The following is a 14,502-nucleotide window of genomic DNA, read 5'->3' as shown; positions in this document are numbered from 1 at the left end:
GGATAGGACAGCCTGGTGTCAGGATAACTGTGGGATCTGTTCCATGAGGAGCTGCCAGAGCCTGGACACACACAGGAGTTAAAGCTGAACAGGAGAAATCAGAAGAGAATAGGCCTGTAAATGTAAAGTGCCATTTATTATTATTTCTCCATGATGAAAATATTTTAAAAAAACAAAACAAAAACCAACCCAACAAAACGCTCAATATGATTTTCCCTTCCAAAACCCCAAGTGAAACAAGCCACAAATAACCCTAACACTTCATGAATTGTTCATCTCCCCCCTTTGCACCTAAGGGGCAAAAAAAAAAACAACAGCAACTGCCTGGTGCACTTTAGTGCCAGCCTCCTGCCCCAGCTGGGCAATGGGGAAGGGGCTGTGATTGGGGTTAAGAAGACAATTCACTTCCTGAAGAGTGAGTACCAGGCCTGCCCCACCAGGGGAGCATCCATGGGTCCCTTAGCAAACTGCAAAGGGAAAACCAAAGCAATAAATCCAGAAGCAAAGAGGCTCACCCCCTCCCAGGAGGAGATGGGGCTGTAAGGCATAGTCAGCCCTGAGGGGATGGAGGTGAATGCATGGTGATGGCTCAGCCCTGACATCAAGAGCCTCATTCTTCCTAAGGCAGAAGGGAATGCAGCAGCCCAGGCTTGGGGTAAAGAGTGTGGAGGGCACAAAGCAGCCTTTGGAAAACTATGGAGTCTTGGAACAACATGAGAGGACCCCACCACCACCACAACCAGCAAGATCCAGACCTGGCCCAGCCCCTCCATGGGGGCAACTGCCACCAAATCCACACTGCCAGACCCCCAGGCCTTGGTTTGGGAAGGTGGGGGGACAGCTGGAGGCTAGAGGGGCTATAGGACTGCTCTGCAATGCAAGGGGATGGATAGGGTGGATGTGGAGCATCTGCTCTCTGTGCACCCAAGCCTGCCTGCAGGAGGGTCAGCAGAGCCCACCAGCTGCCCTGCACACCTTTCCCATCTGATCCTTGAGCTCAGCCTGCACTCAGCAGATGAAAACAATTCATCAGAATGGGCTGTAAAGCAACCTGATTAACAACAGAAGTAAAACCACATGTGCCTCCCTCTACCCATAGGCCAGCTGGACCAAAGGAGAGTCCAGCTCTAAGCAATGCCACAGCTTTGTGGCACAGCACCTGCCATGGCTGGACATCCTCTGAGGTTTCTCACCTTCTGGCAGCACTGATTTCTTCACTCCATGCTCTTAGTCCAGCTGAGGAGCCCAGAAGCAAAGCCCCCTCCCCACAGCCATATGCCCATCCACAGCCATATGCCCATCTGCAGCCATATGCCCATCCCTTGCCACCATCTCACACACACATACACCACTGCACACACTTTTTTTTTTTTAAACCCAAGTGAACATGTTTCCAAAAAAAAAAAAAAAACCAAAAAAAAAAAAGAAAAAAAATTAACATAAGCAGCACATTTCCCAATTGTCAAGAGCTCCAAGCTGGAGCAAGAGGCCCAGGACACCCCCAGAACAACAGAAACCAAGCCCACATTTGCTTGGGATGGAGGGAAAAGGGGAGGCAGCTGATTAACATTTCCAAGTGATGGTGCTTTGCCGGTGGGATGCGAGGTGAGAAAGGGTTGGGGAGAAGGAAGAAGGGCAGTTCTGTTGTGTACTGAAGGACAGGGAATGGTGACAGAGGCAGATGTACTGACAGCAGGCGGCTCGGCCATCACACGGCAGCACGGGTGGGTGTGCTGGGCTGGTTTAACCTCAATGTTTTGCAGAGCCAGCCGGCGAAATCTACCTCCTCCACTTCAGAACGCTTGATGAAGGTGTGATTCTGCAAGGGAAGCAAAGCAAGGTTAGGAAGGCACACTGTTAGCATGCAGCCAGGTTGCTCCCTGCAGTGGGGGTTTCCACCTCCAGCACAACACTGCAATCCCTGGCCCTTTCTCAGAGCTTTGGGGAGGTTTATACTGTTGGTTGGACTCCAGCAAGGCCAATGGATCCAAGGCCATAGCTTGAGCTGCTTTCAGGCCAACACAGTGGATCTGGAGAGTAGTTTTCCTAAATGTTTGCTACTTACAGCCCTCTGGCTGGGTTTTAAAGTCAGTGCATTTTGTGCCTGGCCATGAAACTCTCAGGACATGCAGAAGAGCTGAGGTGCAAAGCTCGTGTGCTGCATCCCCAGAGCAAACCTAAATGCTGTGGTGGAGGCAGGACAAGCCTGGTGTAGGATCAGAGCTACAGATCTTGAGCTCAGCCTGGTACCAGTTTGCTCCCAGAGAGCAAACCTTAATCCCCCAGGGTGACCACAAAACAAGGACAAGGAACAGGGACGTAAGGATGTGGGATGCTGCTTTTGCAAGGGAGAGTGGGGGGCAGCCAGCACTAGGCTGAGGAAGAAAAGTGAGGTTCACAGGGATAAACTGAGCTCTTCTACCCTGCTCAAGAGGCAAAGGTTTATCCCAGGCACCTTCGCAGACATGGAGAGGTGCTGGAGACATCAGGTTCCCATCCTGGGCTCTGCTGGGGAGGGACAGCAGGCTCTCAGGAGTTAGATGACATCACTGCCTTTGAGACAAAGGTAAGTGAGTCACTTGTCTCCCAGGCTGGACTTGGTTCTCAGGCTCAGCCTGAGAGGGCTGAGTTGCCAGCCTTTAGAGCAAGGGTGGCTGGAAGGGATAGGATGAGGCAGCAGCTTGCAGATCTGGTGCCACCCAGTGTAGGAAGAAGATTGCTCTTCCCATTTACCATCAGCATCTTCAAATCTGCCCGTTCCGCTGGATTCTTAATTAAGCTGAAATGAGAAGAACAAGAGAGCAAAGGCAGCAGTGAGACACTTCTTGTAAGAAGCTGCTTATCTGTCTGGAGAAGTCTCCAGCTTCACTAAAACCACGTTGCCTCCTGTCTGCCTTCTCCAGACCAGCAGTATGGATGATGCTCAGATAGTGGTGTCTGCAGCTCCAGCACCCTGGACTCTAGGCAGAGCTGCAAGATCCACCATTTCTGAACTGCATGGACAAAGTATGTAACCATCTGCAGAGATTAATGGTTTTGTAACATCCAGTCTCTATTTTAGTGGAGACAGCAGCAGCATCCCCATCATGTTCCCAGGGTCAGGAGGTCTTGAAGTCAGTGGTGTTTGCAGGGTGCCTGCAAGGTTGTGGGGCAAGCTGCAGAGAATAACTACAAATAAACCACTTTTATTCCAGCCCTTCCCAAGGCAGAAGTTCCTAGCACAGTGCAGGACCTTGCTGCAGCCAAGCCAGAGCAGGGAGATTACCAACAGAGAACAGACAACCCTCATGCTGCATATTTTGAGTGGGAAGGCAGCCTGCTGAGCTGCCAGTGAACAGATACAGGTCTCCACGTTCAGTCACAAACAGAAATCCTTACCATTTATTTACAAACTCCTGGAAATCTTGCGTGAAAACTCCATTTGGCAACTTGGGAGGTGGCTGCAGAGAGAGGAAAAAGGGTTAATGGGTCAAAAGGTAAATGCCTTAGAGCACAGCTTTCAGTTGCTTCCTTCCCATTCTATCAGTGGCCAACAGGACTTTGGAGCAGTTTGAGGGGCTGCTATCGATAAGCCCCTGTCAAGCAAAGGTTTTTGAGCCTACTTTGACCTTTCAGAGTGGACACAACAACCAACCCAGCCTACAGCAATGCAATACTCACCTCATTAACTATATAGTCCAGCAGTTCAAAAATGGCCATTGCAGGTCGGTTGTCCATTCCATGGCCTGTGTGGTTAAGATGAAAGAAATACTGGTGAGAAGCTGTTCAGACTCATTTCACACAAAGAAAACCCACACTGAGACTTTTGTTGGGAGAAGCAGAAAGCACCAACTTGGGAATTAACCCACTGTTAAAAGAAAAAAAAAACCCAAAAATCACCTCCTAAGCTCCCCATACAAGACCAGAACCCCACAGGCTCTCAGAATTAGAAACCCCCACAGCAGAGCTGTGTTCTCCTACAGCACAGACATAGCTCTGTCTGCATGAAAGAGTGAGATGAGAACCCTCCCTCCCCACAACCTCATTCACAACAGCTTTTGCTAACCCAGCCACACTGATAGAACCCATCCCCTTGCCCCCATGCCTGCATGTTGCATCTAAAGCCCATGGCAGCCCCTCCAAGGCCCATGGCAGCCCCTCCAAGGCCCATGGCAGCCCCTCCAAGGCCCATGGCAGCCCCTCCAAGGCCCATGGCAGCCCCTCCAAGGCCCATGGCAGCCCCTCCAAGGCCCATGGCAGCCCCTCCAAGGCCCATGGCAGCCCCTCCAAGGCCCATGGCAGCCCCTCCAAGGCCCATGGCAGCCCCTCCAAGGCCCATGGCAGCCCCTCCAAGGCCCATGGCAGCCCCTCCAAGGCCCATGGCAGCCCCTCCAAGGCCCATGGCAGCCCCTCCAAGGCCCATGGCAGCCCCTCCAAGGCCCATGGCAGCCCCTCCAAGGCCCATGGCAGCCCCTCCAAGGCCCATGGCAGCCCCTCCAAGGCCCATGGCAGCCCCTCCAAGGCCCATGGCAGCCCCTCCAAGGCCCATGGCAGCCCCTCCAAGGCCCATGGCAGCCCCTCCAAGGCCCATGGCAGCCCCTCCAAGGCCCATGGCAGCCCCTCCAAGGCCCATGGCAGCCCCTCCAAGGCCCATGGCAGCCCCTCCAAGGCCCATGGCAGCCCCTCCAAGGCCCATGGCAGCCCCTCCAAGGCCCATGGCAGCCCCTCCAAGGCCCATGGCAGCCCCTCCAAGGCCCATGGCAGCCCCTCCAAGGCCCATGGCAGCCCCTCCAAGGCCCATGGCAGCCCCTCCAAGGCCCATGGCAGCCCCTCCAAGGCCCATGGCAGCCCCTCCAAGGCCCATGGCAGCCCCTCCAAGGCCCATGGCAGCCCCTCCAAGGCCCATGGCAGCCCCTCCAAGGCCCATGGCAGCCCCTCCAAGGCCCATGGCAGCCCCTCCAAGGCCCATGGCAGCCCCTCCAAGGCCCATGGCAGCCCCTCCAAGGCCCATGGCAGCCCCTCCAAGGCCCATGGCAGCCCCTCCAAGGCCCATGGCAGCCCCTCCAAGGCCCATGGCAGCCCCTCCAAGGCCCATGGCAGCCCCTCCAAGGCCCATGGCAGCCCCTCCAAGGCCCATGGCAGCCCCTCCAAGGCCCATGGCAGCCCCTCCAAGGCCCATGGCAGCCCCTCCAAGGCCCATGGCAGCCCCTCCAAGGCCCATGGCAGCCCCTCCAAGGCCCATGGCAGCCCCTCCAAGGCCCATGGCAGCCCCTCCAAGGCCCATGGCAGCCCCTCCAAGGCCCATGGCAGCCCCTCCAAGGCCCATGGCAGCCCCTCCAAGGCCCATGGCAGCCCCTCCAAGGCCCATGGCAGCCCCTCCAAGGCCCATGGCAGCCCCTCCAAGGCCCATGGCAGCCCCTCCAAGGCCCATGGCAGCCCCTCCAAGGCCCATGGCAGCCCCTCCAAGGCCCATGGCAGCCCCTCCAAGGCCCATGGCAGCCCCTCCAAGGCCCATGGCAGCCCCTCCAAGGCCCATGGCAGCCCCTCCAAGGCCCATGGCAGCCCCTCCAAGGCCCATGGCAGCCCCTCCAAGGCCCATGGCAGCCCCTCCAAGGCCCATGGCAGCCCCTCCAAGGCCCATGGCAGCCCCTCCAAGGCCCATGGCAGCCCCTCCAAGGCCCATGGCAGCCCCTCCAAGGCCCATGGCAGCCCCTCCAAGGCCCATGGCAGCCCCTCCAAGGCCCATGGCAGCCCCTCCAAGGCCCATGGCAGCCCCTCCAAGGCCCATGGCAGCCCCTCCAAGGCCCATGGCAGCCCCTCCAAGGCCCATGGCAGCCCCTCCAAGGCCCATGGCAGCCCCTCCAAGGCCCATGGCAGCCCCTCCAAGGCCCATGGCAGCCCCTCCAAGGCCCATGGCAGCCCCTCCAAGGCCCATGGCAGCCCCTCCAAGGCCCATGGCAGCCCCTCCAAGGCCCATGGCAGCCCCTCCAAGGCCCATGGCAGCCCCTCCAAGGCCCATGGCAGCCCCTCCAAGGCCCATGGCAGCCCCTCCAAGGCCCATGGCAGCCCCTCCAAGGCCCATGGCAGCCCCTCCAAGGCCCATGGCAGCCCCTCCAAGGCCCATGGCAGCCCCTCCAAGGCCCATGGCAGCCCCTCCAAGGCCCATGGCAGCCCCTCCAAGGCCCATGGCAGCCCCTCCAAGGCCCATGGCAGCCCCTCCAAGGCCCATGGCAGCCCCTCCAAGGCCCATGGCAGCCCCTCCAAGGCCCATGGCAGCCCCTCCAAGGCCCATGGCAGCCCCTCCAAGGCCCATGGCAGCCCCTCCAAGGCCCATGGCAGCCCCTCCAAGGCCCATGGCAGCCCCTCCAAGGCCCATGGCAGCCCCTCCAAGGCCCATGGCAGCCCCTCCAAGGCCCATGGCAGCCCCTCCAAGGCCCATGGCAGCCCCTCCAAGGCCCATGGCAGCCCCTCCAAGGCCCATGGCAGCCCCTCCAAGGCCCATGGCAGCCCCTCCAAGGCCCATGGCAGCCCCTCCAAGGCCCATGGCAGCCCCTCCAAGGCCCATGGCAGCCCCTCCAAGGCCCATGGCAGCCCCTCCAAGGCCCATGGCAGCCCCTCCAAGGCCCATGGCAGCCCCTCCAAGGCCCATGGCAGCCCCTCCAAGGCCCATGGCAGCCCCTCCAAGGCCCATGGCAGCCCCTCCAAGGCCCATGGCAGCCCCTCCAAGGCCCATGGCAGCCCCTCCAAGGCCCATGGCAGCCCCTCCAAGGCCCATGGCAGCCCCTCCAAGGCCCATGGCAGCCCCTCCAAGGCCCATGGCAGCCCCTCCAAGGCCCATGGCAGCCCCTCCAAGGCCCATGGCAGCCCCTCCAAGGCCCATGGCAGCCCCTCCAAGGCCCATGGCAGCCCCTCCAAGGCCCATGGCAGCCCCTCCAAGGCCCATGGCAGCCCCTCCAAGGCCCATGGCAGCCCCTCCAAGGCCCATGGCAGCCCCTCCAAGGCCCATGGCAGCCCCTCCAAGGCCCATGGCAGCCCCTCCAAGGCCCATGGCAGCCCCTCCAAGGCCCATGGCAGCCCCTCCAAGGCCCATGGCAGCCCCTCCAAGGCCCATGGCAGCCCCTCCAAGGCCCATGGCAGCCCCTCCAAGGCCCATGGCAGCCCCTCCAAGGCCCATGGCAGCCCCTCCAAGGCCCATGGCAGCCCCTCCAAGGCCCATGGCAGCCCCTCCAAGGCCCATGGCAGCCCCTCCAAGGCCCATGGCAGCCCCTCCAAGGCCCATGGCAGCCCCTCCAAGGCCCATGGCAGCCCCTCCAAGGCCCATGGCAGCCCCTCCAAGGCCCATGGCAGCCCCTCCAAGGCCCATGGCAGCCCCTCCAAGGCCCATGGCAGCCCCTCCAAGGCCCATGGCAGCCCCTCCAAGGCCCATGGCAGCCCCTCCAAGGCCCATGGCAGCCCCTCCAAGGCCCATGGCAGCCCCTCCAAGGCCCATGGCAGCCCCTCCAAGGCCCATGGCAGCCCCTCCAAGGCCCATGGCAGCCCCTCCAAGGCCCATGGCAGCCCCTCCAAGGCCCATGGCAGCCCCTCCAAGGCCCATGGCAGCCCCTCCAAGGCCCATGGCAGCCCCTCCAAGGCCCATGGCAGCCCCTCCAAGGCCCATGGCAGCCCCTCCAAGGCCCATGGCAGCCCCTCCAAGGCCCATGGCAGCCCCTCCAAGGCCCATGGCAGCCCCTCCAAGGCCCATGGCAGCCCCTCCAAGGCCCATGGCAGCCCCTCCAAGGCCCATGGCAGCCCCTCCAAGGCCCATGGCAGCCCCTCCAAGGCCCATGGCAGCCCCTCCAAGGCCCATGGCAGCCCCTCCAAGGCCCATGGCAGCCCCTCCAAGGCCCATGGCAGCCCCTCCAAGGCCCATGGCAGCCCCTCCAAGGCCCATGGCAGCCCCTCCAAGGCCCATGGCAGCCCCTCCAAGGCCCATGGCAGCCCCTCCAAGGCCCATGGCAGCCCCTCCAAGGCCCATGGCAGCCCCTCCAAGGCCCATGGCAGCCCCTCCAAGGCCCATGGCAGCCCCTCCAAGGCCCATGGCAGCCCCTCCAAGGCCCATGGCAGCCCCTCCAAGGCCCATGGCAGCCCCTCCAAGGCCCATGGCAGCCCCTCCAAGGCCCATGGCAGCCCCTCCAAGGCCCATGGCAGCCCCTCCAAGGCCCATGGCAGCCCCTCCAAGGCCCATGGCAGCCCCTCCAAGGCCCATGGCAGCCCCTCCAAGGCCCATGGCAGCCCCTCCAAGGCCCATGGCAGCCCCTCCAAGGCCCATGGCAGCCCCTCCAAGGCCCATGGCAGCCCCTCCAAGGCCCATGGCAGCCCCTCCAAGGCCCATGGCAGCCCCTCCAAGGCCCATGGCAGCCCCTCCAAGGCCCATGGCAGCCCCTCACCACTGATGGGGCGTCCTGGGGGCCTGGCCCGTGGCGAGATGCTGTGAGATTCTCCTTCTGCTCCATCTACCATAGGACGGCCAAATATTGCTTCCAGTTCCTTGGAGTCTGGTGGAGGTATTGGGTACCTTCCAATAGAAAGCTCCACCAGTGACAGACCCATGCTCCAAATGTCGGACTGGACTGAGTAATGAGTGCCCTGCAATCGCTCAGGCTGGAAGGAAAAAGAACACAGACAACACAGTGGTAAGAAATTTGAAGCATCCTCTCTATGAGCAGGTTGTCCTTCAAGCAGACAGCACTCCTGATGCCTGCCAGAAGCACTGATATCTGCAGAAAAAGCATTTCTGGGGGGTGGGGGAATTCCCAAGTCACAGCAAACACAAAGCACTTGCACACATCTAACCAGCAGATACAGCTGAGCAGCCTTTGCAGTTGCTTATACTCTGGACTTCTGAGTATAAAGTATTCCTCAGTGAGCTGAGATCTCAGTTTTGTTGTCAAAATGATTTATTCTTCTGTTTATTAATATCTGCGAGCAATCTGAGGAGCAGAAAATCCTACTGTGATGAAAAGGCTAAGAAATAAATAAACCAATGCAAGCCATCCATACTGGTAGCTTTGTGTGAGCTGTGCAGACCCAACTGAGTGCAGAGGGAACACCACCCTTAAATACATCATCTAACTATAACTCTACTTAAATAACCATTCCCAAAAATACGAGAGGAGCTCAGACCTAAGTACAGAAGCACCAGCAGCTTTGCTTACAAAGCTACTGCCTGCTTACAGCTGCAGCCACATGGTGTGGACAGCAGACATGCATCTTCTTTGCTATCTAGACAGAGGACCAGAGCCAGCCTGAAGGAAATTTCATGCTTACAGCAGCCTGTTATAGACACAGGGCAGAGTTTCACTGGGCAGAGGAGTCTGCATGATGCCTCTTGCTGCACTGTGTCACTGCCACTACACCAGGCTGGATAGAAACCATTAGCCAAAGTGTGTCACAATCTGTGGTTTGGCACATCTGCAGCCCAGGGCCCATAGATTATGACTTTCATTTTGAGGCATAATCTGCTCTTTTTGCAGTTTTCCTCCAGTTTGGCTCTGTTTTCCAGCAGTTTCCACCAACCCCACCTGCATTAGACTGGCTAACACCCCTGCCAACAACTGCATGTGGTTGAAGGAGGGAGGCTGTCAGCACAGGTCCCCTCTCCACAGTTTCTTGGACAAGCTTTGCATACAAAAAGAAGTTTTTTGAACCCACAAACAGTAGCTGAAACAGAATGAAAGCATCCATAGGATGTGGATATCTTCCTTTGCACATCTTGTACTTGTTCCTATTGCATGGAGAAGCAATAAGCCCCCCAAGTCCAACCTTCAGCATGGAGAAGCAATAAGCACATATGATCAGATCCAAAGAGACCACAGTCCCAGAGAGGGCAGAAATGCAGAGGAAAACTGTAAACAGCTTGGACAGAACACTGATTCTATACGAGTGGTTAACCCTACCTGCATCCAAGCTGAACCCAAATTGTAAAAACCCACTAAAAAGTTGAACTTACAGACATGTAGGACCGAGTTCCCACAAAAGAGTTTGCCATGGAGTCAATGAGCTGACCACTGACCCCAAAATCACACAGCTTAATCTCTCCTCGAGAGTTAACCAGGATGTTGGAAGGCTTCACATCTGACAACAGTGAGAGAGAAGAGTGTAAACATGGCTCTGGGTAAAACAAGGGCTCCTCCAGCACAGGCAGCTATTGTTAGGTTCCTCCTCTCACCTCTGTGCATGATTTGGTGCTTTTCTCTCAGATAGGCCAAACCTCTCAGAACCTAGAAGGAAGCCAAAGACAAGATAAGAACTCAGAAGCAAAGTGTTTTGCCTTCAGTAAGACGCATTGCATAAACTTCAGTGCTGCCACACTGCAGCTCAGTGAGGAAAGCCTCTTGGTGGTGACTAAGCACTTCAAGTTTTGCAACTGATCACTGTGGATGGGAGTGAGCAATGGCCACTGTATAGATTCGGTCAGAGAGCAAAAACCAACCCCTGCTGTGACAATCACAAGTCTTAGGTTTATTGCCCAAGGAAGTTTCTCCCTATCTGGCGACCACCAAATAGTGCAACGCCAGGGGTGGGAGCTATGAGAGTGCTTGGGAATCTGCTTCCCTGCTCCCATCTCACATATCACCACCTCCTGCCCAACTTCAGGATGGAAAAGCACATATGGAAAAACAAAGAAAGCTTCCTGGGGTTGTACAAGCATTTTCTCACCCATGGCAACTCACCGCTATACTGACTTTCCCCAGTATTTCCTCAGGAATTCTTTTGGCTTCTTTCAACACTTGATCCAGAGAGCCACCATCCTGAAAGTAAGAAGGTAACAGAGGTTATCAGCACACCAACAGCAGCAGAGCAGTTGGCCATACAGACAAATGCACCCATATTGGACCAGAGCTGTAAGAGTGGCACACAGCATCCCAGCTCAGCAGACTGCAGTACCTCAATATCAAGCACACTCCTACAGCAGAAAAAGATTTCTGGTGATCAGAGCTCAAGCTTCTCACTGAGAACTACTTTAATCCTATCAGCTCTGTTCCTTGCTGTTAGTTTTTAAGCTTCTTTTCCCTCAGCAGTAAACACAAAGATGAGGCTGCCAGCATCATTGTGGAGGAATGACAACACTTCTGACAGGGACAAGAAAAGATGCAGACTGCATTTGACAGCAAGCTCTGTAGAGTGGTGGGTTTACAATATTTCTGTTTGGCCACCCCCTAAACTTCTGCTTCCTAAAGTCATTTAGAAGCCTAAGTAGAAGCATGGAGATGCTAACCCCAGCTTAGCAGCCTTGTTGAACACCAAGCAGTCAGAGCAAGGAGGAACTGCACTGCCAGCAATGAGTGCCAGCACACTAACCCACTTCACCTGGATGTCATTCTCATAAAGATCCAGTTGGGAACACAGTACTGAGAGCAGCAGTTTGGAGAAGGAGGAAGGGGGGGGATGTGGACTCACCATGTGCTCCATGCAGATGGAAATCTCTCCATCACTGTAGAAGGCTCCATAGAAACCCACAATATATGGGGAATTACACTCGTGCAGCACCTGCAGCTCTCGGATAATCTGATTCCTGATGGCTGGTTTGATTTCTAGATGAATCAGCTGACAAGAGAAATCATTAAAAAAAGGTACAGTGCCTAAAGAAATCAAAGAACAACCTTACAGTGTTGTTCAACCACGTGAACAAGCAAGCGTGAGCATTGGAAAGAAAGGAAAATGTTTTCAAAATTAAAGATAAAGGGTCAAGTGGAGTGCTGTGCAGCCTGCTAGCAAGTGCAGCAACTGCCAGCCTGTGTAACACACTGAGATCACACAGGACACAGAATGGAAAGGCAAGGCAGAAGCAGATCTGAGTTGGCAACGTGAGCATTTTCATCAGCTTTGTAGTTGTTGTAAGAACAGGTGCTCTCATACCAAGGAAACTACATGAAGTAAAAAGAAATTCACATGCTTATGCACGTGGAGGAGTAAATGCTTTATTCCTTGGGCTCCACATAGAGTCAGCTAACACTGCTGTGGGAAGGAAAGCCATGAAGTCTAGCAAATAGAAAGCAGCTGCTGTTACTGTAAGCTCTGGGTGTAAGCTGGGTGTCCACCCAGGCCCTGGTTTCTGCAAGGAACACAGCAGTGCTGCCCAATGCTGCAGCTTGCCTTGGCTCCAGTTTCTAAACACAGCACTCCCAACAATCTCAAAACCATCTAATTACATCTGACATTTCCAAAATAATGCCACAGTGGAAGACTCACAGAGCTCCACTCCAAGCAAAGCCACCTGGAAAACCTATTAGTTCACGATACCCATTAAGTCATCCCCACAGCAGGTGAGAATAGAGCCTTCCAAGGAAGCTGTCCTATATATTAGCAATTGTACTACTCTCACTGAGCACTGCCTTTTCTAACAGGCAGACAAAGCACCTCCTATTTCTCTATTACAAGACAATAAAAGACATTTCCCATAAGCCAATCTCAGAGAGGAACAGCTGTCAAGACAGTTTCACAAGGCTGCTTGCAACTATTAAGTGGATGGCAAGGGATGTGTGCACGCCAAACTCTGGTGTGTGCAGGGCCAGCCATGCATCTTCCCATCTGCCACACTGAGCCATCACCCTCAGAAAACCCATTTCCTGGTAAAAGAACAAACTCATGTTCTCACACCAGGCGTTGCAAAACCCTGTCACCTTCTTAAAGATCTTCCCTTCTAAGGAGATGACCCACAGCCAGGCAGAGCAGCCAGAAAGCTTACAGAAGTTAAGGAGCCCAGCTTTGTGCACTGGTACCAATTCAGACATGTGCTTTGCATGCAGGTGAAGCAGTGCACACAGCCTTCTTGGACCCTGCACCCCAGCAAGGCATCTCCTACCCTCCTTACCTTCCGTGCCATAATGAGCCCTGAGGGTTTGTGTTGCACTTTGGTGACCACACCACCATTGCCAGCCCCCAGCTCAGAGATCCGTTCAAAGTCATCATCCTTCAGCTCTCCCACTTTGGCTTTCTGAGTGAGGAAAGCTTCCAAGCGCTTCTTTTGCTGCTCATCCAGCTCCAGCTCCTCGAGTTTCTTCTGAAGGTCCACCAGGTTAGCCCTGCAGGAGATGATGGGGGCATCAGTCTGTGAGGGTCTAGAGAAAAATCTGTCCTTTGTTGGCAGGGGCAAAACGTGGCTCATGAGGGTTAGACAGCGAGGCACGGGGAAAAGAACCTCAACGTTTTATTGTGGGAACCGTGGAGAAGCAGAGAGAATAACAGCAGCCCCAACTCACATATACTCAGCCCAACCCCCTGTAAAAGTTAAGGGACAACTTTTCCTAACACAGAAAGCCACGCTCGGCCTCCTCTGGGAAGCACAATGCCTCTCCACATGCCCACCAACCCCCTGCTACCCCACAGCCGAGCACAAAGGGGATGCTGTGTTCCCCAACACCTGCTACGCACACAGACAGACACACAGACACTCCAGCCACCCTCTGCCATTTGCTGCCCCACCCCCCACCCAGGGCAGGGGATCGGGAAGGGCTCCCAGCAGCCCCAACACCCCCTCCTTCTCCTCCCCCCCCCAAATCCCTATGGGTTCTGCCCCTCCTCACCCCACTGACCACCCCCAGCTCCTCGCCCTGCCCCCCCCCCCAGCCCCCTTCCCCACCTCATCCCAGCCAAGCTGTGAACAAGGCCGCTCTGTACCCGGCCCCATCTCTTCCTCCCCGATCCCACAGCCCTGCCCTCATCAGCCCCCGCTTCCCACACGGACCCCATCCAGCCACAGCCCATCCCAACCCCCCCATTCGCTCTCCAAGCCCCGTTCCCGTCCCTCTCCGGTTCCCGTTTCCAGCTCCCAGGCCCGGCACGCAACCAAATCCCAGCACCGACGTTTCCAAAGCGGTAAGGACCGGTCAGACCCCACCGCCACTCACTCACTCTGCGGAACCTCCGGGTCCGGGTCCTTCGGCGGGGCTGGGAGTGATGGTGAGGGCCGGCAGCACCGGCTTCCTCTTGGCCGGCATGGCCGGGCCGCGCCGCGCCTGCGGACCGAGCGGGGCGGGGCATGGAGCGAAAGTGGGCGGAGCCAAAAAGGGGGAGGAACCGAAAGGGGCGGGGCGTAGGGAAACGGCCGCGTGGAGGACACCTCGCGGAGTCTCGCGAGAGCGGGCTGCGGAGGACGGTTTCGAGATTCAGAGGGGAGCTGAAAGAGGCGGGGCTTGCGGTGGCTGCAGCGCCCCCTGCTGGTGTCCGCCGTGCCGCAGGCGGCGGAGCGTTCGGGAGGCTTTGGCAGCCCGGCGGATCGCGTGGTGCCAGGGCGGTGGCGGGGCGGAGGTCGGCGGAGCGGATGGTCTTTGCTCGGAGCAAGGAGTTCCCGTCTCCGCTGCGGGGCCATAAAATACGGCGTGAAGGCGGTGCCCTCCCTCTTACCGTTCCCTCCTGGACAGAGGGCGTTGTGCAGGAGATAAGCACGACGTTGCAGCCTTGTACCCCGTGGCACAGCGTGGTCACAAGCTGCTTTGCTCACCGGGCACGAGGGAAAGGGGAGGGCTGGGTTGTGCTTTGTAC

The 14,502-nt window shown here is 56.9% G+C and overlaps 1 protein-coding gene across 1 annotated transcript; it reads right to left on the bottom strand.

The window, feature by feature from the left end:
* Positions 1–1,434: 1,434 nt before the first annotated feature.
* On the bottom strand, positions 1,435–14,016 carry MAP2K2 (mitogen-activated protein kinase kinase 2). Its single transcript, XM_031604243.2, has 11 exons — positions 13,873–14,016; positions 12,833–13,043; positions 11,419–11,565; positions 10,692–10,769; positions 10,187–10,238; positions 9,968–10,092; positions 8,406–8,619; positions 3,661–3,725; positions 3,379–3,440; positions 2,734–2,779; positions 1,435–1,819 (listed from the first exon to the last, which is right to left on the bottom strand). The coding sequence occupies exons 1-11, from the start codon at positions 13,956–13,958 to the stop codon at positions 1,709–1,711; spliced, it is 1,197 nt and encodes a 398-aa protein (XP_031460103.1). The 5' UTR covers positions 13,959–14,016; the 3' UTR covers positions 1,435–1,708.
* Positions 14,017–14,502: the final 486 nt, after the last annotated feature.

The sequence above is a fragment of the Phasianus colchicus genome, chromosome 28 (genome assembly GCF_987193195.1).
Source record: "Phasianus colchicus chromosome 28, bPhaCol1.hap1.1, whole genome shotgun sequence".
NCBI lineage: Eukaryota > Metazoa > Chordata > Aves > Galliformes > Phasianidae > Phasianus > Phasianus colchicus.
Note: the sequence above shows the minus strand (reverse complement) of the source record. Positions and strands in the feature narration are given on the sequence as shown.

Excerpts from the sequence above, each read along its gene's own strand:
- MAP2K2 (XM_031604243.2), bottom strand. The coding sequence starts at position 13,958 with ATGCCGGCCAAGAGGAAGCCGGTGCTGCCGGCCCTCACCATCACTCCC. Across the intron at positions 10,093-10,186 it reads GCACCAAATCATGCACAGAG|ATGTGAAGCCTTCCAACATC; the intron begins GTGAGAGGAGGA and ends CACTGTTGTCAG. Across the intron at positions 3,726-8,405 it reads CCCAGGACGCCCCATCAGTG|GCCATGGAATGGACAACCGA; the intron begins GTGAGGGGCTGC and ends TTAACCACACAG.